Raw genomic sequence first — 27,666 nt, 5'->3', positions numbered from 1 at the left:
TGTGAATATATCAGAAATAGTTAAACCTTTTTGGTCTCCTCTCTGCTATGAAAGCCCATAGAGATCAAAACTCTGGTTCATTACCTTTCTCAGCTCTACAGGATAAAGAAACCATAAATCAAATTCAGGCAGTTCGTGGATGAATTTTCAAGTTCCCCTTTGATGGGTTTTTGCTTCAGTTTTTGAGCCTGAGAGTAGAGGTAATTTTCTGGGGAGATAACCCTGCCCTGCAATCAGCACTAAGCTGCAGCTGTTTACGACAGTCATTGAGTCCTTGCAGTCATGTGATTTGGATCTTGCTTCTGCTGATTGGTTGTTTTTTTTCTGATTTTTGGACAGTATAGGCAGCACCTACTAGATGCCTGTGATTCAGCTGCAATGCTATTTCCCCCTATTTAAATCCTAAATGGATTTTTAAAATTCCGGGTCCATGTTGAGGTTTGTGATGTCTAGGTATGCAGCAAAGACCCAAATGTGAAGGGCTAGGTGACTAAGGATACATATAATATATTTTGCAACCCTTTCACCATAACAGGGTTTGGTGTTAAACAGGAAGGTGGGTGTATTTAGTAACTGGAAGGGGTTGGACAAAGACAACAGAACCAGTCTTTAGAGCTGTCACTTTAAAGTACATCCACCCCCACTTTGATCTCCTCACATCAGTATCTCTCTATATATCTTGGGTATATTTAGGATACCTATCACCATGGCATCAAAGCACTGAAACACTGTGCGCAAAAACTCTGATTGAGATATCTCCTGGCCCAAAATAACTACATGCTATTTTACCAAAGTGCCAATTTCACTGTCAGTATTTCCTTTCCCTGTCACTGCTCAGGACTCAAAGCATGTGTGTGTGTGTGTAAGCAAAAAGCCCCCTTCTTTTCGATCAGCCTGATTCTGCTAGCGCTGTCACGATGCAATGGGAACAAGGTCCAAGTTCATAAGTGTTTCGATCACGTTGAATATGTGGCACTTGTTTGGGTGTATGCATCATTCCATATTCAGTATCATATAATGGATAGTTGTGTGGCTTTGCAAACTCGTGTTTTCCACAGGTGATATGAAACCTCACTCATCTCACTGTATCTTATCATCCACATGGAGAGAGGTGGTTTCTTCATGAAAGGGAAGCTGATTAGCAGTATGCTAATACAAGCTGGATCTGGCTAGTATAGGTATAGTTTTGAGGAAGGACTTTAGTGGTTTATTCAATTGTAATGGTCTGATTTTCAGAAGTGCTGCCGAGCACCTGCAGCTCTCACTGATATATCCATGGGCACTGCAGATGCTCCACATCTCTGAAAAACCAGGCCACAAAAAAATTCATGTTACCAATGTTCATGCCTTTGCATGGATGGCAGGTCTCAGGAAAGGAAGAAGAGAATATAGCTTCACCACAATTGCACAGATTTCTAGCTGGGAACCTAACGTTGTATCCCCAGAATGAACAGCGTTCTGTTATTAATAATTAATCATTCCCATAACCTCTTTCTGCCTGAATGGAGTCTCTTGTGGGAAAATCTGCCCCAGCTACAGATTAACCTTACAAGGTGACTTTACCTCAACATATGTTTCAGTCTGAAGACACTGGTGAATTAGTGTGTTGCTTCCTTTCTGTTCTCCTTCTTTAAATCTCTCTTTGCACGCAGACAGTTCTAAAGTACCTGTTGAGTTTACATAACTACTGCTGGGCTCTCCTTTGCTCTTTCACCCTGCTCTTTTGCATTACAGTACCATAGCCTTCTAAGCCAGGGGTTAATTGCCAGTAATCCGAGAGGATCTTTATTGGAGCTGCCTGAGGCTTCCCAGTCTATCACATCAGGCTTGGCTGTTGATAAATGTGGGGTGTCATGAATCATGCTCCAGGCAAAATTGGAATTGACAGCCTCAAACCTGACTGGGGTTTTTTAGCTGAAATGCTGGGAAAGGCATCAGCCATCAGTAACATCCTATATAGAATCATTCTGTCCATCTAGTGCAGAGACATAATGTGTGTGCATGAACAAAACACCTTGATCCCACTAGTTCATGATGCAACAAGCTTTTAAGTCTAAATAGAGCGTCTCCTTTACAATATTCCATTTTGTTCCAGCACTTGCATTCAGCACCTTAGGAACCTTATCTCTCTATCTTCAGTGGACATAGCGCTCTCTCTCTCTCTCTCTCTTTAACTTCCTCCTATGGACTTGAGGAAGCGTTGAGTCAAATGCATGCATTGGAAGAGAACTGAAATGCCTGCTCCAAGTCCTGCCGTACTGGCAAGGAAGCGGAAGTTTAACTCCCCACCTTACAAAGAATAGCTGCCATTGCATATCGTTTCAGAGTGGTAGTTGTGTTAGTCTGTATCAGCAAAGAACAGAAGTACTTGTGTCACCTTAGAGACTAACAAATGTATTTGGGCATAAGCTTTCGTGGGCTAAAACCCACTTCATCACGGACGTCAGGCCCATGGGTCACATACAGTTCAGAGCAACTACACTTCTGGCTCTACAAATGGCCTAATCAAGACAATCACACTAGGCTTGGTTCTAGTGTGCTCATATGAATGGGTAAAATGGCTTTTTCCCCCATAGCCTCTCTATTTTGAACCCAAGGTTCCACTTTCTACTGTTTTCCACACCTGCAGCATTTGCCAGTGACTATCTGTATAATTAATTCTCCTGGGTGGCTTCCCCCTGCCCTCCCCCGGTGCTCTGACATAGCTGCTTTAGATGAGCCAGCTGTTGGTTAGTATATCAGCAGATTTCAGACTGGGTCATAGAAAGCCACCTAGCCTTTCATCAGTATGCTGTAAATCATCATTCGGAGGTAGGGCATAAGCAAGCAAACCTGCCCAGCTATAGGTATAAACTATTAAAAGATCTGATCCAGGCCATGTCTGTTAGGCTCTTCTGTCTCCTTGAATGCATTTGGGGAAACCTAGTGCTTTTTGGTGCCGTTTTTTTTAAAAGGGGTTATGAATCTTTAGCTAAGGGATATTGTCTCTAAAATGTTCATTAGTCATTGGAGTGACATTTTTTAGCAAAACCAAACAACTTGATTTTTCCACTCGTTTGCACCTTGTGTTGTCGTTTTTGTCTGTGCAAATTGAGGGTACATTGCTACTTCTCATTTGGTAGCATTGTACATCCCCTTTGCACAAGTCTTAGGCAATGTCTCCACTTTTTACGGGGAGTGCAATTCCCAGCTCAAGGAACCCTCCCACGCTAGCTCTGATGCAGCTAGCATGTTAAAAACAGAGCATAGCCACAACAGCGTGGGTGGCAGGAGGGGCTACTCGCCCCCATGTACGTGCCTATTGTCTCAGATAGGTACATACTTCAGGTGGCTAGCCCGGGTCGCCAATGTGGCTAGACTCTATTGTTTGTGTGGTAGCTTGATCAGAGAGAGAACATGTATGTCTCCACGAGCTGAGACTCGTGCCCCCAGCTCCAAGAGTAGACATACCCTAAATGACAGCACACCGTACAAGGCAGTGGAGATCAGGCCTTTTGTCTATGCCATTGGTGGCCTCTGGCCACTGAATGCGTTTTTTTTAATTTGTGAAAGCAGATGCCAGCTGCTAGCACTTGTGCAATGTGATGATGAGCTACTAAACCCAAGGGAGCTGGAACAATTTGTATAGTGGGGGTGCTGAGAGCCATTGAACCAAACCATAAACCCTGTAAATAATAGAAATCACTTCAAGCCAGCGGGTGTGGCAGCACCCCCAGCACCTATGACTAAACCTGGCTTGTTCAAACATATACACAACATTCCCATGTAGCCCTGCTATATACAATGATAGAGACATGATAATTAGTGCTTAAGAGCATAGGAAAAGAGAAACTCTTACGTTTCAGTCCTTAGCCTCATCTCAACTAATAGGGTTTAGGATGAGAGCTTCTGAGGGTGGGGTAGGAGAGGCAGATTATCTCGCCGTGGAGTTTCTTGCTCCATTTTCTGAAGCATCTGGTGCGGTCATAGGCAGTATACTGGATGTAGGTGCACCACAACAGATCCCAGCTGGCAGTCCCTCATGATGTCTCTGTAGCACTCAGTTCTTGCAAATTGAAATAGCAAGACCAAAACTTGCTGTATTGATAACTCCGTTGCCTTTCATTTTGGTCACAGATTATCAGACAATGTAAAAAGTACAAAGAAAAAAAAGTTAGCAACGTCAGAATATCATTCCCGATGCAGTGCAGCATAAGGGGTTTGGATAATGAAAATATATTGCTCTTTATCTAACAAGCTGAATGTAAAAGAGCAGGCTGGTCGCACAGAGCCTCCCCCATCAATAGAGTGCCTTGATTGTCTGAAGTGCACAGAAAGGAGCCCTGGGATAGTGAATAAAGTAGTACATTGGGGACAAAGGGACCGTTAATGAACCTCTCTCAAGTTTGTGAACAGGGCTTCTCCTCAGCTCACAGTATCAGCTCATTTTGTATGATTAGTTAATGAATTGGAGTTCAGATCAGATCATTCATCAGCCCTGTTTTAATTGCCTGCCTAGCTGCTCAAGGACCTGGAAGTCCTTCAATAAGTAACCTAACCCCTTGAGCTTGAACTGCAGTCATGTTTCCTGATGAGAAAAGAAAAGAGAAGAGAGAGCAAAGGCGAGAACCAGAACATTTTAACCAATCGTTTCCACCAGTTTCTCTTGCAGAATACAACTATGGCCCTAGCTAGAAGTGACTGCAGAGAGGCAACCAAACAGCTTTGTAATACTGATGGGAGAATTTACCAGTCCAGGGCCAAAATCTGCTCTTCCACCTGTTACCACAAGGAGGAGAATAATGAAAAAAAGGAGTCTCTGACCCATCAAAACCAAAGGCAGGCACAAAGGAGGACAGGCAGGGACAAAGGCGGCCCCTGCTAACCAGTGGAGGCCCAGAACTCCTCCAGCCTAGGGGCTGCAGTGGGAGCTGACAGCTCCTCCAGCCCCAGGGCTGTGGCAGAGGTACAAAACGTGCCCCTTCAAAAGCAGTGAAATTAAAATCTCCTGATCAAAACATTATCTGCCACATTTTGCAAGGCTACTTTAGAGGCAACCCCACCTTTACTCTGTTGCTGTCACGGTCCCTTCTAGTATGAGGTTCTCAACTGAAGTTGGGACAAGGGAGAGAAGTTGCAGAGGGACAGCATCTGCCCCATGAAGGGGGTGCCTAATAGAGAGTTTTATCACTCGATGAGATGGATGGGCTGGGATTATAAATGGGTCACATTCAAGGAGGATGGCCAATCATATGGAAAGTAGATTCAGAATTATAGGCTTACTGGGAGCTGAGAAGAGCTGAGACATGCAAATGAGGTATATATGCAGATCACGGGCTACATAAGTTGGGATTCCTTTTATTTGCCTTCTTCTTTTTGAGCCTTCAGTGTTCATATTTGCTCCACAACCAGTAGCGCTGGAAACGTTCTGGAAATGAAAGCTTAGTGTCACTTAATCACTTGACTCCAGAAGCTGGGGCTTTGTGAAAAGACACCAGATATCATAAATCTTGTGATAAATTAGTCAAAGTTGAGAATAAGGTGTACAATACCAAACCCTGGTTTCTTTCCCTCTCATGCTTGGTTCCTCCTTTCAGACACAATCCAGGTGTCTTGATACTGGAAAGGCAGGCTAGCATCCAGGAAAACAGCGTGCAGAAGAAATAGCATCAGATGCTAAGGAGAATTAGGTTGTGACTAGTGACCAATTTCCATGATAGGTAGAGCAGTGTTGCAAATATAGGATGACGTTAGGAAACGTTTGTTGGATCCATCTCAAGAGTGCTCAGAGAAAAACTGGGAAGAATCTTGTGTTTGCATCAGAACAAGCAACAAAGTTTACCATCATCCCTCATCACTTAGCATGATATATCCACAGCAGTGATCTTATCTAACGTGTGCATACAGTCTATTTACATGTCATGATCAAATGACAAGCCATGCACCCTTCTTCTCCTGCTCCAAATATTTTGCCCTGAATAGGCAAGGTCATTTTCTAAAACTAGCATTAGGAAGAGCAATTAGCTTTAGCGCATTTAGACATCAAATCCGTTCTGTAATTTTAGTCATGAGGTATTTTAAATAGGTCACTTGTTTCCCAGTGTTTCATGTTCTGCCCTGATCCTGTTAATTTTTCATAAACTACAAAAAAGAAGTTAAAACACTAATGGGTCTGACCTAAATCCACAAAATCCAGGTTAAAGGCTAAAAGTCTGGGAGGATAGACAGCCCTTACCTTACATAGCAGTTATTTACTATGTGGCAAATAGAAAGAGGCATAATGCAAAATAAGACTGGTGTCAGCCTATGTTTTTCATTCTGGCCTCTGACCTGTCATTGCTTTGAGGGGTTACTTCAACCTGGGGCTCTGTAGCTCTTTTTTGTTTGTTAGCTTTATAGCAAGTATTTTTTTTAAATGAAAACTCATCAGAGGCATCAAATATATAGTTGAAGAGTAAGAAGAAATAGGAGAGAGTATGAGGAGTGAGGCCAAATCAACACCACATGCCAATTGTATAAAATCTCTTGATGTTGCTATAGGTAAATGTGTCACTGTAGTGTTATAGATACCGGACCAGCTTCCTGAATCCTCTGTGGCCCCTTTAGTCTTCTAGGGTGGCACAAAGGGACTGCAAACTACTGAGACAACCGCTCCTGCCCTGGAAATACCCCCACTATAAGGAGGATTTTCTGGTAGCACAGGACACACTACCTCTCCTCACAGCTCCCACTGTGGAGGTGCAGGGGATGTGTCCACAGCATGGTACCCTTCAACTCTTCTCAGTGATGAAACCACCCACAGGAGTTACCACATGGAAAGCAATTGTAAATTACAGAAGCCATTGGGCTGCTCTAAATTGCTCAAGGCCCAACAGGGCCCAGAATTTTGGGAGCACGATGGTGGGTTTTATGCTCCCCCTTCTCTCTCTCCCCCTATTCCATGCCTAGTACAGAAAAGCAGTAATGCAGGGCTTGGCCCACAGATTATACACACAAGTGATTTCATAATATGAATCATTTATTAAATAGAGTCATTACCGTTTATTGTGTAAATAAATATTTAAATGTAATAAAATCCATAGAAAGTGTTTTCTCCTTCATGCACAGTGGCTTTTTAAAATGTTTGTTTTCTATCAATATCTCAGCTGTTTAAAAAGTAACAGTTTAGAACACCCAAAGTAGTCCATGTTCAGGGCTTGACCCTGCCCAGCTAAAGCCAATGAGAGGTTAGCCAGAAACTTCAGTGAGACCATACACAAGTCATTTACTCTGAATTCCACTTTGTAAATGAGACTGGTCTTTTGTGTGGTTGGTTTTTAAATTTTACTGATGGCAGAAACCACTATTTGGAGTGGCTCCTGATAGCCATAAAAATGATCAAACTTGGTAAAAATATAAACATGGGAAAAAATAGTATATCTAGGCCAAGTTTCAGCCCAAAATTCATATATTTTAAGGTCAAAAGGAACCATTAGATAATCTAGTCTGACCTCCTGCATAGCAGAGGCCAGAGAATTTCATCCAGTTGTTCCTGTATTGAACCCAATAGCCGTTAATATGGCATAACATTGCATTGTGTTATAAATGAATAGAATAGAAACATTTTTTGTTTGTTTTTTTTAATAGAGATAGTAGAATATATTTTCTTCCCTAATTTTGTGATGGGGGGAGAGCTTTGGGGAGGTGGACAGAACATATAATTTTCGTCGATTGTTTAAAAATAACTGTTATATAAATTCAGTTATGTGAAGTTCATTTTTAAAAGGTTTTTCGATTTAACTCACTTTCCTCCAGCGGAGGAAGTGAAAAGTAGATGAACAAAATGTATCTTCATCTTCTGTTTTGTATTAACCACTGAGGTATTTATTTTGTATTTCATCAGTTGAAAGGCTCTGGTTTTAGAATGCTCTACGTTACTACAAATGTACTTGTTTAAGTTTATATCTCTAATGTTTAGGTTTGTTGTCTATAGACCAATTAAAAAAAAAAGGTTACCTTGACTTGAGTGGACTACAGCACCTTATACACTGGAAATGTAATTGACAGACTGGGTTTCAGAATGAGTGCACTGCAAAAATTAGCTCATTAGATGGTGGAGGTCAGCAGATGGAAAGTATAGATGTTGGTCAAGTTTTCAATGCCAAATATGTATATGATTCCATTCTGTAAAAGATTTTGTGTTGCCATGAAATTTGTTTTTGCATGAAACAATAAAACAATGTTTATTTTCATTTATTTGAACTGAATTCTACTTCTAGTCTTTCCAGTTGCCTGCATGAAAGGAATTACTTTGTACAGGAGAATTATTTTAGTGCTGGTTTCAGGGGACTTAGCAGATCTACTCCAAATTCAGCCATTCCTTTCCCAGCTACTCTGGGACTGTGGTTTGAGTTTGGAACTCTGGCTAGGACTACCATGGCTGTCCCCCTCTACCCACCACCATTTTGACACCCGATTAAAGGGAGATCTATCTCCAGTCTTTGCCTCCAGCAAAACTGCAGTAATCTACCAAGGACTGTATTAATAATACTTAGTACTAAGAGAGTTTTCCTCCAAGGATCTCAAAGTGCTTTTCAAAGGAGGGTGAGTATCATTAGTCTCATGTTTAGGAAATGGAATCAGAGAGACTAAGTGAGCTGCTTAGGTCACATTGTGAGTTGCAGGAGAAAGAATCCATTTCCTTCCACTTCCAGATTCATGCCCTATTCATGGCACTGTGCTTCCTCCCTTAAATGTGCTCCTATTTCCCTATAGCCTTTTCAGTTGCAGTGATTTTGCCACTGCTGCTTTGCTAACAGGGGTGGCTCCAGGCACCAGCACGCCAAGCGCGTGCCTGGGGCGGCAAGCCACGGGAGGCGCTCTGCCGGTCGCCACGAGGGCAGCAGGCAGGAGCATGCCTGCGGAGGGTGCGCTGGTCCTGCGGCTTCGGCGGACCTCCCGCAGGTGTGCCGCTGAATCGACGGGACCGGGGACCTCCCGCAGGCAAGCCGCCAAAGGCAGCCGGCCTGCCGTGTTTGGGGCGGCAAAATACCTAGAGCCGCCCCTGTTTGCTAAGGAATTGCATGCAAAATACTTTGCATCAAGATTCCAGATCCCTGTACCCAGAGAGAGAGAGAGAGGTCAACAGTGCCATACTTCAGAGCAGGCCCTAGAGATCATTGAACCACATAATATGGTTGCACTGTGGAAATTTGCAGCTGAGGCGACTAGGTGTTATATCACAGTTTAACATATACAGCCTTGCAGGAGTATTAGAAAGCCTTTGCTGTAAGACACAAATGCATTTTATTTCTAAAAATAAGGTATTTTACAGTGGCAGGAGGGGAAGTATCATGAGTCAAGCTTTCTGTATAGGAATTTTTAAACTAGGGTATCTTTAGCTGTAGGAGCAGTGTTTATTTCATAGATCTGGGTCGTAGCCCTCCTCTTCAGCTCTCGGGCCACTTGGCAAACAGCAAAAGGCCAGCAACAATGAACTGCCATCCAGTCTTCACACAGGGTTCCCTGGGGAAAGCAGGAAAATCATTTCATGCAAATGGAATGATCACGAAGCAGCTTTTCCACCTCGCTATGTGTTTCCTATTCTAATCACCCTACAGTAAGAAGAAGTTGTTGGGCCTGATTCGGACCTAAATCAACAAGTTACCTTGGATTTACATTGGGATAAATGAGCTCTGATTTGGGCCCAGTGTCTAACAGGATCTTTTCTAATCTACTGGCCTACAGAAGATTTAGGATCTGTCTACACTGCAAGCAGCGTACCATTAATCCAGCTAGCTCAGGTACTGGATAGCAGTGAAGCCACGGCAGCATAGACTTCAGCACAGGCTAGCTGCCCAGGTAATTGCTGAGGGTCCTGGGCAAGCTTGTACAGACCATATTGAAGCCCAAGCTGCTGTAGCTTCGCTGCTGTCAGTACCCGAGCTAACTAGACTGAAGCTAACTTGGGTATGTCTACACGAGCGGCAGTTACACCCCCGCATGGCAGTGCGGATATAACCTTAGGCTCTGATCTTGCAAGGTGCCCATGACTCCCATTAAAGCCAATGAGATTTGAGGATACTCAGTACCTCATAAGCCTTTAAAGTGACTCTACACATGGTTTGAACAATGTTCTTTGTTCCCTGCCATCCTGATTACATAGCAATGAATATTTTACAGCATCAGCTCTGGGCTATGTAAATATACAGCAACAAAAACAACAATCCCCACTCACCTAGCCCCACAGTTCTTCCAAAGTACTTTAAAAAGCACGAGTAGTTGCTTGGAGTTGGCATTCTATTATAAATCAAATGCTGCCTTTGCCTCCGTGCAAAGAGAAAGGGCATTCTTGAGGTTTAATGCATTATTTCTGCTTTAAAAATGCATTAAGGCATCTGAACAACAGATTCGCAGATCACAAAGGAGTTTGGCTAGAGGACCCTGTTCAAACCTTAGCTGAAAATAAGGGAGGAGGAAAGCCAGTGAGGTGCTGAGCTCTCTGTTCTCAGGATCAGGCCCCAAATGAACTTTTTACATTTGCATAATTTCTAGATCATCAATATTCAGTAGCACACTCTAGCACACTAATCCCATTTGACCACGTCTACAGATATTAAGCTTGTTCTGCAGTCTCTCTTTTGGGAACAGGAGGAACATGCCTCTTAACATTATGTAAGCTGCACAAAACAGTCTCCCACCTCTACCCTCCCAAACACACACACACACACACACACACACACAGACTTACTCGTATCTTGTATTTCTCTCTGGCGCCGACTCTCATCGCTAAGGTGGAACCTGGCAGCAGTGGGAAACAGAGGCACTCCCCATAGTGCCTTGCAAGGCTGCATTCTAGACACGAACTACACAAGGCCCCACAGACACCTGCCAGTAACCATAATCACAGGAGTGCTGTAGGTTCACACTTAACAAGAGGCAAACGGCACTTCGAAAATAACCTGGAACATTCATTTTATTCTAATAACCTTGTCCCCCTCTGGGATAAGAACGTTTTAAACTGGACTTCACAGAATTCTAGCGAACCCTACGCTAGCAGGGAGGTGGCGGCTTTCCAATGTGTCCCATCTCCTCTTCCCAATCCCCTAGTGCTTAGTTCTCAACATGTAGCTTTCTGCAGAACACCAGGTAGGGTTTCAGAAGTCACAGTTTGATAACCACTACTCTACTGGGCCCAGGTGGTCATTTTTGGTTCTAACGTCTATGGATCTATGAACTATGCTATCTTCAACCAACCATTGCTAGCAGGATGCTGCTATGGTTTTGCTGATCAGCGTGGATAGGGATTTTAATCTTTGAGCTAAAATAACCAACACAGGTATACAATGGATCACCCACCCCCATAAAAGTAGTCTATATAACACTTTTCTAACACTAACGGCCTTTTTATACTACTGTTCCAACCAAGTCAGAAGATACAGCTCCCCATTAGTGCAAATGGGCCCTAACTCTCCAGAAGTGTCACTCTATGAACAACAAGGGGGATGAACTGACAGCGAAGCTTAAAATGCATTGTGTTCAAAATATCTTTCCAGAGAGCACTGAATCCCATTTGGCTTCATTTGCTTTTCTTTTTAAAATGCTTGAAAAAGGTAAATTCAACAGCATTGTTATCACAGTTTCATGCAATTCATTTAAATGCCTTTTGTTCTCAAATCAGGAGTAAAAGCACCTAGGATAGCAGTTGTCTACAGCAGAATTATAGCACAAGTGCCTATTGCAGGGAATCATTCATTTAATTTCTTTGGTGACAATTAGGGTGACCAGATGTCCTGATTTTACAGGGACAGTCCCGATTTTGGGGTCTTTTCTTATATAGGCTCCTATTACCCCCACCCCCGTCTCGATTTTTCACATTTGCTGTCTGGTCACCCTAGTGACAGTAGATACAGTATTTTTCAATAAAATATATTAGTTCCTGTTCTGTTAATAGTGGTCCATAGTCCCCTTTTCGGGAAATCGTCACATTAATCTCAGTGGAAGCCTAAATCTGTAATTACTTTAAATATTATGTTCTGAAGATGACAAAAGCTGAAAGAAATAGTATAGCCACAGCCCTCAACTCACCTAATCTGGGAGCAGGGTACTGGCTAAGACAACAAAGTCAATGCAAATGATCCCAGGTGACACAGCAGGAGAAACTATACAGAGTTCTTCATCCAGAAGGATATTTTCTCCAGTATTTTCTCCATGTGGCTGAGAGCAAAACTTGAAAGCCAAAACTGAATCCTCAGTTCTATCTTCAGCTGACTAGTGATGCCAACCAGGTCTTGCAACCATTTTTATGGCCCAATCAACCCAGCCAGAAATTGGAATTAAAAAGCCCTGCCCCCTCAGCGTAGAACTCCACTGATTTTAGTAGAGTTGACAGGTGTAAACGAGGGCATAGTTTGACCTCATACCTGCATCCAAAGTTCAGCTGAGCTACCTTCAGACAAATAAGTCAAAGCAGTAGCAGTTTTCTGAGAACATGCATATCAGCTGAATTGTTTCAGCTGCTCCACTATGAATTTAAGGTCATTGATCTATTGAACAATTGCAAACACATACATATGCCAGTTTATTCCTCCAACTGGCATTATAAATACTTTTTCCATAAAATAAGCAGCCCTGGCCTTTAGAGTTGTGTTCAGAAAAAAATTCAGAGAACTAGTTCACAATAGCAATATGAAGCACCTTGTGCCTTTGAATCTGGCTTTGCTCCAGATTGTATTCTTACTGCAAATTAAGAGTGATGATTTGCTACTGTTGACATATTATGAAAGAGATAAAAAGACAAAAGAAACCAGAAGAAAATAATAAGCGAGAGAAAATAAAGACAAGAAAACCTGAAGTGCTATTAAGGAAACAAAACATCAAAAGAAACAAAGAAAAAACATTGCTATTAGTTGTTTACCTTCTGTTTAAAGGATTAGAAATTTCCACAACAATTTCTTTTCTTTTCTTCTTCTTCTTCTTTTTTTTTAGTTAAGGCAAAGAAACAATTTCTTTTTAAAGATCAGAGGGAAAATAATGCATGTTTAGGATTCCATGGTGTGTCAGACTAAGATACAGAAGGCAGGTTCATTGCCTTTTTTAATTTTTAGCAACTGCTTATATACAAAAGAGTTTGGTTTTTAAAAAAAAAATCTGTGTTTACGAACAAACCGTCTCTCTCTTTGTCAGGGATGGCAGGAAGCCATTGATTAATGGCACCTAGTTAGTGCTATAAGCCGTGGGGATAATGCAAACTCTCACTGTAACACAGGAGATGAGGATGACAGGAGAACTACTAGCTGGCCAAATCCTTTTTGATGCTGACATCCCTGACTCCAGCTGACTTCCATGGATGACGTCAGTGCTGAACGCTGTTCAGGGATCTAGCCCAACTAGATTTAAATGTTCCCGCATGACGGCTAATAACTGTGACATTATGAGCGGCTGTAGCAAAAGGAGTTCATTCGGCAGCCAAGATTTAACACAACTGCAGTAGAGAGGGGCTTATCTACTCTATTGCGCGCTTAACATAATTTATGACCAAATTAAATAAGAGAGTAAAGAGAGTATGTGTCTTCCGCCCACCACATGCAAGCCCATAGGCACACACAAATTACAGCTCTGGGTTATCCTACCATTATCCGGTTGGTTGGAAGGGGGACTCAAGTCTAAAGAAAATGGAAAGTTGAAAATAATGAGTTTTTACTTTTCTGTTATGTAATTAAACTGAAATAAGGGAGGAGGAGGAAAGGGGCTGTATTTCTGCCTTTAGCGCCTATCATTTCAACCCCTCGGTAGCACCAGGTGCTCCAAGCGCTATATGTCAATGCACCGCCATGTACGTAAATTTATTCTCACTCATTGAAAAGAATGGCAGCATTAAGCTAATTTAATATTGGGCCAGTTCAAGGATCGGTTGTCAAATAGAAATGAATACTTTCCACTCCTCCTAAATGAGGCCCCCAAAGCCCTTGATAGACATACAGGAATTTAGTCTAACCTGAGGCAAAGATATCATCCCCGCTTTGCAAATGGGGAACCTGAGGGACAGAGAAGGTAAGCGACTTGCCCGAGCTTAGGATCATGCTACCGCATGTCTTTAGAAGAGCCAGGAGAAGAACTCATGATCCACGAGTGCTGCACCTGAACCACTCAACAGTCCCTGCCTCCTTCCTTCAGGGAAAAATCACACAATTAAACTAGCTTTTCAGGAGAACGGACCTTTTCCAATTCATCGGGTTTTTTAAATCAAGTTCTATCTAATTAAAAGTACTTGTCTGGCCCCGATCCCCGGAGTATCTGGGCACCTCACAGTTTGTAACGTATTTACCCTCCCAAAGAATGGCAGTGCTATTATCCCCATTTTACAGATGGGGAACTGAGGCACAAAAGATACCTCTACACAGCAACTGGGAGCATGTACCCCAGCCAGGTAGACAGACAAGCTCCACTCAAGTTAGCGTGCTAAAAAGAGCAGTGTGGACATTGTGGCACAGGCAGCAGCTCAGGCTAGACACCCAAGCTTGGACCCAGGGATTCGGGTGAGCTTGGACTCTGGCAGTTGGCCCAAACTACTCCCCATGCTGCAACAGCCACTCTCCTATTTTCAGCGCACTAGCTCAACTGTCTACCTGGTTGGGAGACCTGCTCTCAACTGCAATGCAGACATACCCAGGGAGACTAAGGACACGTCTACACTGCGACCCACAGCACGAAGTCTTGGCGCCCAGGCCAATTGACTTAGGCTTGCAAGACTCAAGTTAAGGTGCTCAAAATAGCGGTGTAGATGTTCAGGCTCAGGCTGGAGCCTGGTGCGGGAGGAAGGTCTCAGAGCCCTGGCTCCAGCTCAAACATCTACACTTTTATTTTTAGCCCCACAACCTGAGCCAGAGTCTACTGACCCAAGGCGCCAGAATTCAGTGCCTTGGGTGGTTGTTCTTTTTGCAGCACAGACATACACTGACTAGTGCAAGATCACACAGGAATGCAGCGGGGGGGCAGGGGAGAAGAGAAGCTGGGACTTGAACTCAAGTCTCTGGCTAGTGCCTTAACCACTAGACCATCCTTCCTCTCTGAACGTCTGTTCAAAATGTGTTTAACACACAGGTAATCCAGTAACATGCATCTCTCATGGTACATACCCTATCTTACAAAATGGGGCATTCTAGTCATCTGATGGAATATCATGCCTTCCTATTGGTGAGAGTAACTCCTCTTAAAATGATAACTTTCAGAATCAATTCTCTTTTGACAAGGATTGTTCTCAATATTCCAGAAACTATCTTCAAGAACTGATCCAATATTTAAAGCTATTTTGCAACTATGGAAGAAAAGTAGATGGGGGGGGGGGTCTTGGTTCGGGGGTCCTTTGGTACTGAGTGAGTTGGCACCAGAAACTACAAACTACTTCAACAAACAATACGTAAGTCAGCAATGGAGTTCATTAGCAGGGCTGTGGAGAGGAAGCTTGCAGGACACACCAGATAAACCAAAGGGGAAAGCGTGTGTGAAAGATTCTTTGTAACTATTGATAAAGTCCTTAATGAGTTCCTGCATTACGCAGGCTAATACTTTGTTCTGTTAGCCACCCATTTACATGGAGCACCAGAAAGCAACAAAAACATGGAACAACTAAGCCCCTGTGACAGACATTCTGCAGCTTTCAGCGCCTGAATTGGAGTCAGAAGAATTGGTCTATTCCTGACTTTACCACTGATTCACTGTGTTAGCCTCAGTAAGACACTTAATCGTCCGATGCCTCAGTTTCCCCACTGACAAAATGGGACAATAAAATACACCCAACCTTTAGAATCCATGAAAGAGGCTTCCACATGTGTTATGTGTTTTTATGATTTGACTATTGATTTATTGGGAGTCTCGGTTATATTAATTTCATTACCCCTAAACCAGCCATGATGGATGGTCTGATCTTCAAGCTCCGGTGTCTGGTAACTGGTCTATAAAAGTCTCATTTTGTTTTCCTCCCCGTATTACTTGAATTCATCCCCAAAGGAGGAATTAAAGCAATGATAAAACACTGCAAACTCTTACAAACACTCTTGTCACTGCAGATACCAAAGAGGCCAGTGGTCCAATCTCCTCCGGTCTGTATGACTGTTGCGACGGTGGACAGGCCAACCCCACGAGTCGGCTGAGTTGTCACAGGCTCTGTTGGCTTTTTGTTCCTGATTGAAAAAAAACAATAAAATAAAAAAGGGAGGCTGGGCTTTTACCACCAAGGTTGCTCATAAACGAAGCAATCCTGAGTTTGACAGAAAAAAAAAAGTGGAGTTCATTATTTTAGTGCTACCAATTTGCTTTATGGCTAGCCTCTTTTGCAGTTTCGTTTCTCTCTGCTTCTGTTGCTGCTGCTCTCTATCCTCTCAGAGTGCAGCAGAAAATATAGCTGATCACCAGTGCCCTTCAGTCTCTAGCAAACAAAGAAATGATCAGAAACCAAGTACTTCAAGTGCAAATATACAATATCCATACAAGTTTCAGCATCCACCAGCCAAATCACTGCAATTTACCTCTTGAATGTTAACGCTAGAAATCTGTTCCTAGCACAGACCTTTCATCCTTATGATGAATGTATCAAATCATTCATCATTTCACCAGAGGGGGTTTTCAAGGGCTGAGCTACTGATAGTGATTTTTTTCTGAGTGGAATGATTTCATTTGCATGCTGAAATTGCATTCTTTCCTTTTCGGATATAGCATGAAAAGACGGTTACTCACCTTTGTAACTGTTGTTCTTTGAGATGTGTTGCTCATATCCATTCCAATTAGGTGTGCGCGCGCCGCGTGCATGCTCGTCGGAAGATTTTTACCCTAGCAACACTCGGCGGGTCGGCTGGGTCGCCCCCTGGAGTGGCGCCGTTATGGCACTGGATATATACCCCTGCCGACCCAACGGCCCCTCAGTTCCTTCTTGCCAGCTACTCCGACAGAGGGGAAGGAGGGCGGGTTTGGAATGGATATGAGCAACACATCTCAAAGAACAACAGTTACAAAGGTGAGTAACCGTCTTTTCTTCTTCGAGTGCTTGCTCATATCAATTCCAATTAGGTGATTCCCAAGCCTTACCTAGGCGGTGGGGTTGGAGTGAGATGTTGCAGAATGCAGAACTGCTGAGCCAAAGGCTGCATCATCTCTGGACTGTTGAACCAATGCGTAATGTGAGGCAAAGGTGTGAATCGATGACCAGATAGCTGCCCGACATATTTCCTGGATGGGAACATGGGCCAGGAAGGCGGCAGATGAAGCTTGAGCCTGAGTAGAATGGGCGGTGAGGTGACTAGCCGGAACGTGAGCCAAATCATAGCATGTACAGATGCAGGACGTTACCCAAGATGAAATTTGTTGGGATGAGACCGGTAGGGCCTTTCATCCAGTCTGCCACAGCTACAAAGAGCTGAGGCGACCTTTGGAAGGGTTTTGTTCTCTCAATATAAAAGGTGAGAGCCCTGCGAACGTCTAGCGTGTGCAGCTGTTGTTCCAGACGCGATAGGTGCGGCTTCGGGAAAAAGACTGGAAGGAAGATGTCTTCATTGACATGAAAGGAGGACACCACCTTAGGGAGGAAGGAGGGGTGTGGTTGCAGCTGTACCTTGTCCTTATGGAACACCGTATACGGGGGTCCGCTGTCAGGGCCCGAAGCTCAGATACTCATCTTGCCGAAGTAATAGCGACGAGGAAGGCTGTCTTCCAGGAAAGGTACAGCAGCGAGCAGGTGGCTAGTGGTTCGAAAGGAGCACCCATAAGCTTGGCTAGCACCAGGTTGAGATCCCAGGTAGGGGTCGGGCGTCTAATTTGTGGGTACAAACGTTCCAATCCCTTGAGGAACCTTGAAACTATGGGGTGAGAAAAGACTGATTGGCCATTTTCCCCTGGGTGGAAGGCGGAGATGGCTGCCAGATGCACCTTTATGGAAGAAACCGCTAGGCCTTGTTCTTTCAGGGACCAGAGGTAGTCCAGGACAGTGGAAACTGACACCTGTGTGGGGACTGAGTTATGTTGAGCGCACCAGCAGGAGAAAAGCTTCCACTTGGCCAGATATGTCATCCTAGTGGAAGGCTTCCTACTGCCCAAGAGCACCTGTTGGACCGAGGCAGAGCAACGCAACTCAGACTGGCTCAACCACGCAGCAACCATGCTGTGAGGTGAAGAGACTGCAAGTCCGGATGGTGAAGTCTGCCGAAGTCCTGTGTTATGAGATCCGGCCAGAGTGGCAGGGGGATCGGGTCTGCCACTGAGAGGTCGAACAACATGGTGTACCAGTGCTGCCTCGGCCACGCTGAAGCAATCAGGATCAGGTGGGCGCTGTCCCTGCGAAGCTTGAGTAGGCCTCTGTGGATCAGCGGGAATGGTGGAAAGGCGTAGAGTAGGTGCTTCTTCCACGGGATGAGGAAAGCATCTGATAGGGAGCCCAGAGAGCGTCCCTGGAAGGAGCAGAACACCTGGCATTTCCTGTTCTCTCGGGAGGCAAAAAGGTCTATGTGGGGAAACCCCCACTTCCAGAAAACAGAATGGATGACATCCGGACAAATCAACCACTCATGAGACAGGAAGGATCTGCTGAGGTGATCCGCCAGAGTGTTCTGGACTCCTGGGAGAAAGGATGCTACCAAATCGATCGAGTGGGCTATGCAAAAGTCCCAGAGGTGGAAGGCTTCTTGACAAAGGAGGGATAAGCGTGCTCCTCCCTGCTTGTTTATGTAAAACATGGCCGTTGTGTTGTCCATGAATACTGATACACGATGGCCTTGGAGATGTTCTCGAAACACCTAGCATGCTAGACGCATTGCCCTCAGTTCCCGCACATTGATGTGTAAGGCTAACTCTTGAGTTGACCAGAGGCCTTGAGTGTGTAGGCCTTTGAGGTGAGCACCCCAACCCAGAGATGATGCGTCCGTGGTTAGGGCCATCGAGGGTTGAGGCGGGTGGAATGGCATCCCTGCACAGACTAGAGTGGGGTCTAGCCACCAGGTTAGGGAGCCCAGAACCTTCTGGGGAATAGTGAGCACCGAGTCCAGGCTGTCCCTGCGTGGCCGGTATACTGAAGCAAGCCAGGTTTGAAAGGGACGGGGACGGAGACGTAGCCTGGCGTGTTTGGTCACGAAGGTGCAGGAGGCCATGTGACCTACTAGACTGAGGCAGTTGCACACCGACGTTGTCAGGAACGTTTGAAGACCTCGAATAATTGTAGCCCTTGCTTGAAAACGCGACTGTGGGAGGCAGAATCTGGCCAGATTGGAGTTCAGAACTGCTCCGATGAAGTCTATTCTCTGAGAGGGTGTCAGAGTAGACTTCTCTGTGTTGATCAGCAGGCCTAGGCTCCTGAAGAGGTCTTGGATGATGCACAGGTGACGTGACACTTGTAACTGGGAGGTCCCTCGAATGAGCCAGTCGTCGAGATACAGGTAGACGTGTACCAGACGACACCAGAGGGAGGCGGCGACTATGGCCATGCATTTAATGAACACTCGTGGGGCCGTAGAAAGGCCGAACGGAAGTACAGTGAACTGAAAGTGTTGATGGTTGACCACAAAACGGAGGTACCGTCTGTGCGGTGGGTAAATTGTGATGTAGAAATATGTGTCCTTCATATCGAGGGCGGCATACCAGTCTTCCGGATCGAGGGACGGGATAATGGTCCCCAGGGTTACCGTGCGGAACTTCAACTTTATCATGAATTTGTTGAGTTCTCGCAGGTCTAGGATCAGTTGTAGACCTCCCTTTGCCTTGGGGATTAGGAAGTAGCGGGAATAAAACCTCTTGCCCCTCATGTCTTTTGGCACCTCCTCTATGGCTCCCATGGCTAGGAGCGACTGGACCTCTTGTAAGAGGAATTGCTCGTGAGAGGGGTCCCTGAAGAGGGACGGGGAGGGAGGGTGGGAAGGTGGGGTTGAAATAAACTGGAGGTGGTATCCCAATTCCACCGTGCACAGGACCCAGCAATCGGAAGTTAGCTGGGACCAAGCCGGGAGGAAATGGGAGAGGCGGTTGACAAATGGAGGAAAAGGATCCAGGAAAGTAACTGATGGGCCATCCTCGGGCATCCCATCAAAAGTTCTGCTTGGGCCCCGCTGGTGGTTTAGGGGGTCCTGATTTTGACCCCCTTGGGGGCCAGACTGCCTCCGATGATTCCCTCTACCATGCCTTCTGCTAAAGTCCTGATGCGGCCTAGGCGGGGCGTAAGGTCGGTGTGGCTGTGGCCAGAATGTCCTGCATTGGGTCATTGGCATGTGCATTCCCAGCGAGCGCATTATGACGCGATTGTCCTTCAGACTTTGCAATCTGGGGTCAGTCTTGTCTGAGAAAAGGCCTTGGCCTTCAAAGGGCAAGTCCTGAATAGTTTGTTGTAATTCAGGAGGAAGGTCAGAGACCCGGAGCCAGGAGATACGCCTCATTGTCACTCCTGACGCCAGAGTTCTGGCTGCAGAGTCCGCTGCATCCAGAGAGGCTTAGAGGGAGGTTCTTGCCACCTTTTTATTCTCCTCAAGTAGGACCGTAAATTCTTGACGGGACTCCTGGGGGAGAAGCTCCGTAAACTTTCCCAAGGACGTCCACGTGTTAAAGTTATACCTGCTTAGGAGGGCTTGTTGGTTTGCCACCTTAAGTTGAAGGCCCCCGGCCAAGTATATTTTACGGCCTAGGAGGTCCATGTGCCTAGCCTCCTTCGACTTAGGAGCAGGGGCTTGCTGGCCATGACGCTCCCTTTCATTCATCAATTGCACTACTAGAGAGCAAGGAGGTGGGTGAGTGTAGAGATATTCATACCCCTTTGAGGGGACCATGTATTTTCTCTCTACTCCCCTGGCTGTGGTGGAAATCGAGGCTGGGGATTATCAAATGGTGTCCGCATTTGCTTGTATGGTGCGGATAAATGGGAGAGCCACTCTAGTAGGTGCATCAGCCGAAAGGATGTCCACTACAGGGTCCTCTATGTCAGGGACCTCCTCCACCTGTAAGTTCATATTTTGAGCCACTCATCTCAAGAGGTCCTGATGGGCCCTTAGATCAATTGGCGGAGGGCCTGAGGAGGATGTTCCCGCCACCGCCTCGTCTGGCGAGGAGGAAGAGGAGAGGCCAGGGACCAAAGGGTCCTGTGGGGGCTCCTGTTCTTGAGCATCATCATTTGCATCAGGTGGGACCTGGGCATCTGCAGGTGGTATCGGAGCCTCATCCGTGCCCACGGGGGGGGAGCGGCTTACTGTCGCCTCTGGCACCCGGTGTTCTGACGGGGCCAATCGTGGAACCACTGAAGGAGCACCTTGTGCTTGGTGGTATGCCCACGGTGTCCAGAAGGACCAGTGATGGGGTCCTTGCTTGTGGCTCTGGCTCTCTGGAAATATATGGCTGGGGACATCCAAGTCACGCTCCTGTGGATAGGAAGCGCTACCAGCCTGTGATGACACCGATGTGTGTCTCGACAGCCACAGTGGTGCTGACAGACCCGGAGAGGGAGCCCCAGTTCTGGTTGTTCTTTCCCAGGGCGGTACCAGAGAGTGGTACCAGGAGTTATAACGGTACCGCGAGCGAGACTGGGGACCTGCGACCGTAGCAGTGCCGGGAGGTCGACCGGGATCTCAAGTCCCTTCGCCTGGAATGGCTGCGAGATGCGCCGTGCCGGGAATGGTGCCGGGAGTCGGATCGGTACCATGAGTATCTGGTAGGCGAACAGGAGGCCGAGCGGTGCTGCGAGTGCGACCGGTACCGCGATGGAGAGCGGTGCTGGGACTGCGAGCGGCGTCGGGACCAGGATTGTCAGTGGGACCGGGATCTTGAACGACACCTCTCGGCGGCTCCCACAGAGGGCGGCCTCAGCAAAGCAGGCTTGCCAATAGATTGGATGATCCACACTGGTGGTGCCGGGAGTTGAGGCAACACGGTCTCCGTCATCTCGATCAACTCCTGTGCCGTGGAGGTGGTCTCCGGCGTGGATGGGAGAGCGAGCTCGACCACGGCGTGAGCCGGGGAGCTTTCGGGCACCAACTCAATGGTCCTTGCGGGACCGGAATCGACGATGCCACACTCTGCTGTGCCGCACTCGGGGGTGCCGCGGCAGATGACAGTGCCGAGCGATCCGTTGTCAACGGACGCTCCTTCTGTGGTGCAGGTGGTGCCAAAGCCGCCGGAGTGCTGTGTTGCTTCCTGGGCCGTGGGGACAGGGAGCAGTGCCGAGCAGACGTTGGTGCCGGTGAGGGTCAGTGCCGTGGCCCCTTCGTGGTACCGGAGCAGTCCGGAGCCGAAGGAGCACTCCTCACAGATGCAGGCTGTTGAGCTCTCAGTACCAACGTTGTAGGACTAAGTGCTGCCTCCATGAGGCGCTGTTTCAGTTGAAAGTCCCGCTCTTTCTTCGTCCTTGGTTTAAACGACTTACAGATGCGGCACTTTTCAGGAAGGTGGGATTCCCCTAGGCACTTGAGGCATGCGTCGTGGGGATCCCCTATTGGCATTGGCTTTTGGCACGCCAAGCACAGTTTGAATCCCGGTGACCTGGGCATGAGCCCGGCACCGGGGTGGAGGAAAGGGGCTAATCCCCGATCCCCACTTCAACTATATACACTAACTATATATATACACACACAACTAACACTAACTACAACTGTAAAACTCGAACTATAAACACAATTAACAGTAAAGAACCAATGAGTAAGCTAGGGAAGTGGAGATCAGCAAAGCCGCGCTCCACAGTTCCAACGACTGTCACGGGCGGTAAGAAGGAACTGAGGGGCCGTTGGGTCAGCATGGGTATATATCCGGTGCCGTAACAGCGCCACTCCAGGGGGCGACCCAGCCGACCCGCCAAGTGTTGCTAGGGTAAAAATCTTCCGACGAGCGTGCACGCAGCGCGCGCACACCTACTTGGAATCGATATGAGCAAGCACTCGAAGAAGAAACTTGGTTTCTGAGCCAGACCCAGCCTCTTTCTAAAGTAGCATTGTGAACAATTCTTCTGGTGGAATATCTAAGGCTGAATTCAGTGCTGCATCTTCCAAGAGGTGCAGCCCAGAAGATGCCCCCAAGGGGTGTAGGGCGTGCCAAAGTACCTTTAATCCCCTTTTGTACCACCCAGGCTGTGCCTGCAGCCAATGATGCAAACCCCAAATTATGGCAGCATTTTCACAGTTATCTGCAGGGATCTTTGCAGCCTAGAATGGTAGAAGTGCTCAATGCTATATCCACTCCCCTTCCTTTTGCCAACACCCTTGCCTCACCCATGCCATGCTCCCGGCCCTGTTTCTTACAGCAGGGAGGCTGAAATACAGGGAGAGGAGCAACAAATCAGATCTCATGCGTCAGAGATTCATTCAATTGCCTGCAGGATCAGGAAGGAATTTTTTCTCTGATACACAATTGGCCAGATGTATTCTAGGGTTGTTGAAATTTTATTTATTTTTTGCCTTCTTCTGAAGCACCTGAGACTGGCCACAGCTGGAGCGACGATGACAAATGGGAAGGAGCAGTGCTCTCAGGTGGCATGGAGAATCCTTTTTCAGATGCCTGGCTCGTGTTTCTTGCTGACATGCTCAAAGTCATACAGATCCTCAGATTTAGAATCAGGAAAGAGTTTTCCCCCCATGTCAGACTGGCTGGGACTTTGGGGAAGTTTTGCCTCTCTCTTCAGCAAGGCTCATAGATCAACTGGGCATGTCTTACCTATTTTATTTCCTGCCATTGCAGGGGCCTCGGGCAGTGGTACCTCGGTCTCTCCTGTTCTCTGCCTATGGCACTCAATGGTTTTGTTTCCTGAGGACTGAAATGCTTTTGTCTAACTAAAATCATTAGGCTCAATCTCAATGCATCAGATCATAGAAATGTAGGGATAGAATGGACCCGGAGAGGTCATCAAAGCCCAGCTCCAGCGCTGAGGCAGGGCCAAGTAAACCTAGACCATCCCTGATAGGTGTTTATCCAACCTGTTCTTAAAAACCTCCAATGACGGGGATTCCACAGCCTCCCTTGGAAACCTAGTCCAGAGCTTACCTACCCTTATAGTTGGAATGTTTTTTCTAATACCTACCCTAAATCTCCCTTGCTAAAGATTATGCCCATTACTTCTTATCTTATTTTCAGTGGACCTGGAGAACTGACCACTATCCTCCTTATAACAGCCATTGACGTATCTGAAGACCGTTAGCAGGTCTCGCCTCAATCGTCATTTCTCAAGACTAAACAGGCCCAGGTTTTTTAACCTTTCCTCATAGGTAGGATTTTCTAAACCTTTTATCATTTTTGTTTTGCCTCTTTCCTAATGTGTCTGGCCTCACCAGTGCCCAGTGGAGCGGGACAATTACCTCCCATGTCTTATATAAAACACTCCCCGTTAATACTCAGCAAAATATTAGCCTTTATATAAGGGTATCTGGGTGAACATTCATGGACTGTGTTAAACAGGAGGTCAGACTAGATGATCTATAATGGTCCTTTCTGGACTTAAACTCTATGAAATCAATGAAAATAGGACCATGTAAACTAGCATTAAGCAGCTCCAGCATTGGGGGAATCGCTGTAGGGCTTAGGTGGCACCTTTACAGCCCCAGCCTACATGGCATGGTAGCAGCACAAGCAGAGGCCAGAGTGGGGACCAGAATCTGGCTTCCAGGTCTCAGGTTTATTTCATACAAATGGAGAATCAAACCAGAGTGGTTCAATCCCCATTTAAAAACCAAGAGTTGGCAGCAACAGACCTGCATGGATTTTTTAAAATTATTTATTAAAATGCTCCACACAGTAATTAATTTTCCCTACATTCAATAACGTCGTTCCACTTGCTTTGAAATTGAAACTGCAAACCTCAGTAAATCACAACAGTTAAATTTCCACTATAGTATCCTATGGGAACTATTTTTTCCACCCCCTTTCTCCTGCAGTGGAAGAACACAGCAGTCTCGCTGCTGCTAAATCAGGGAAGCTGTCCTTCACGCCAATATCAATAGGTTCTGCTATTAAACTTTATAACTCATGAGGGAGCCTGTATCAATCCTCAGCATTTCTTAATGTTATTCTTTGAGAACACACAACAATCCGATGATGATTTGGTCAATATTTTGACCATATGGGACAACACGCACTTAAATTAGAAATGGCAGCAAGGTCTAGTTGACATGGACCTAAGAGCCAAGAACTCCTGGGGCCCAGCCACCCTCTTCCATAGAAAGTCCCACAGGAAAGTGTCCTGTGGCAAGCCAAACTCTGTAGAAATCAGGGATCTGCTGGAGAATGAGATTTATCTGCATGGAGGCCTTGTGCCTCCACACTGGATTTGGGATCCACTCCTTCCATGTTGCCAAAAACTCTTGTACCTTCCGTCAGTACAGAGCAGCTCTGGTTCATGAAGTAATATAGATGTTGGCTATATCAGTGCCTGAGTAGTGAATTCTCTGCAGAGTTGCTAGAGGGAGGCCTGGGGGTTGCGAGAGGGAAGCCCACTCTCAGTCTCATTCCCAGCCCCATGGAAGCACAAGGAAGGTGCTGTGGAAGCAATTAGCACACGTGCATACAAGGGGGAAGTTCCTCTCCATGTGGCTCAAGGACCAATCCATGCCTGGAGCTGTAATCCCGGTTTTGCACGGATGCTTCTCAGGCAAGACTCAACCGCAGCATATCATGCCATCATTTCCTCTGCTGTAAAATGGGGATAATGCTTATCTATCCCACACAGGAAATTTGAGAGTTGGTCAATATTAACGTACAGCCACATGTAAGTGCACAGCACTACATAAAAATTGAGTATTTGTAAATGTGCTCACTCATGGCTGTTTCCTAAAGGGGATTCCTTTCCTACTCAGCAGCTGCTTTGTGTGTCTCATTAACATTTAGTTGATGATTTCATGTTGTTCCTAATCTCAGTGGAGAATAAATCCAGCAAAGGTCAAACGATCTTGCTAGCCCAGTAAGACACTACTGAAATATATCCAGGTGTGGTTTAAACAAAATTTGGATTCTGGGTGCTTTGTTGGTGCCCCATGCAGTCACTGGTTCTCTTTTCAGTGGCCATGAAGGCCTTAAAAGGAACAATCAGCTTCTCAGCTGAAATCCACACAGGACTGAACAACAGGGAATCATCTCTAAGACTTGTGCCAAACTGAATCCTGTACACAGCACTATACTGCAGCAAGCATACATTTCTCATCATCTGTAATATATATATATATTTACACACCATTTATTTGTAATGCCAACTATGAAGTGAAAGGCAAGCACCTCAATTTATTTCTTACCGTAGAGCAGAAAGAAAAAAGGTCCCATCTTCAGGTGTTATCAGGGAAAGGATAAGCGGCGCTTGGATCTCAGGCAATGGGGCCTCCTCAGTCACACTGAAGCAGCGACTTCCCAACTGGTTCATTTGGTGTTGAGGGGGAATGAGAGAGAAAATTCTCCTTCTCTGTTGGATTCAGAAGTGCCTCAAGATTGCTCACAGCTGAATGCTGATGACATCATTGCATGCTCAGGCCTGATGTCACAATGGGGTCCCAACAGCTGAAACAACCTCCAGATTAGAAAGTGAAACCCCCTCCTCCCCAGAAATTACACACACACACACACACACACACACACCCCTACCTTTACATGGAATCTGAAGATAGCCCTTCTGCCTCTAAAGCATGTCTGTTGTGGATGGGAGAGTCCTTTAAAATGATGAATGACTGGAGTTACAGGCCTGAAGTTTAAAGTGACAGAAGATAATCCAGTCCCCCTTGATTAAGAACTGCTAATCAGTGCCCATGTATTTTTTTGCCACAGACTTGATTCAATGGCGAGTGGGCCTATTGCTCCAGCTAAGAAGCGTATAATGGTATAAATATCAGATCCAGTAGTACTACCATCTTTCCCATAGCCTTTCAAACTAGAACTACTAACAGTTATAGTATACCACTAATGATATATTATTTCACAGTGTTTGAAGAAATCTTTCAACAATTTACCAAAAGCAATGTGAGAAGACAGTTGCTAAGGACATGTCTACACTTAAAACGCTGTAGCACTTCAGTAAAGATGCTACCTACACCGACAGGAGGGTTTCCCCAAGAGGTGGCAGCTAGGCCAACGGGAGAATTTTCCCACAGGCCTAGCGCTGTCTATACCAGGGGTTAGGTTCGTTTTACTGCGTGTCAGGGGTGTGGATTTTTCACACCCCTAAGCAATATAGTTATACTGCCCTAATTTCAAAGTGTAGACCAGGCCTAAGGCTAGAGGCGGAAGGAAAAGGGCGGGGGGGGGGGAAAAGAGGGCAAAGTAAAAGCTAGGGTTTAATGCTGGCTAACAACTCTGAAAACGGAGCATCCTACCAAATCAAGTTTGAAGGACAGAGATAAACCAGGCACAGGAGGAATTAAGTGCAAACATTTAATGCCGTTGTAAGGCAGCAAGAAGTTGGTGCTCATGATTTGGTTTATGCTATTCCCTGTTAAAGCTTGCCTAACCCCCATTCTCACAGTAAGGCAAAGTCATCCCAAAGTTTTGTTGATAATACGGGGAATCTAACACATTAACAAATCCCTTTATCTTGTCACTAACTTTTATCAGACATAAATTGGTCAAGTACCCACATTACAGACCCACAGTTCACATAGGAGGGGTTGGTTTCTTGCCTTCATTAGAGCAGGCCTCCCACGCTGCCCCCGGTGATGTTAATTTAGTTTTTGGCAGGACCCATGTAAAAGATTGTTGCTTTTGGAGTTTTCCTTGAATCTTCTAAGATGG

General features: G+C 45.8%; 1 protein-coding gene across 2 annotated transcripts; it reads right to left on the bottom strand.

Moving 5' to 3' along the window:
* Window positions 1–9,287: 9,287 nt before the first annotated feature.
* On the bottom strand, window positions 9,288–26,416 carry PLAC8L1 (PLAC8 like 1). 2 transcript variants are annotated; one of them, XM_045028289.1, is made up of 5 exons: window positions 26,184–26,416; window positions 16,006–16,139; window positions 13,590–13,622; window positions 10,709–10,845; window positions 9,288–9,483 (listed from the first exon to the last, which is right to left on the bottom strand). In XM_045028289.1, the coding sequence occupies exons 1-5, from the start codon at window positions 26,306–26,308 to the stop codon at window positions 9,340–9,342; spliced, it is 573 nt and encodes a 190-aa protein (XP_044884224.1). In that variant the 5' UTR covers window positions 26,309–26,416; the 3' UTR covers window positions 9,288–9,339. The 2 variants fall into 2 exon arrangements, with proteins under 2 accessions (XP_044884224.1, XP_044884225.1); XM_045028290.1 differs by lacking the exon at window positions 13,590–13,622 and having other exon boundaries at window positions 26,184–26,410.
* Between the last annotated feature and the right edge of the window lie 1,250 nt (window positions 26,417–27,666).

Source organism: Mauremys mutica, chromosome 8 (assembly GCF_020497125.1).
Source record: "Mauremys mutica isolate MM-2020 ecotype Southern chromosome 8, ASM2049712v1, whole genome shotgun sequence".
Classification (NCBI taxonomy): Eukaryota; Metazoa; Chordata; order Testudines; family Geoemydidae; genus Mauremys; species Mauremys mutica.
Note: the sequence above shows the minus strand (reverse complement) of the source record. Positions and strands in the feature narration are given on the sequence as shown.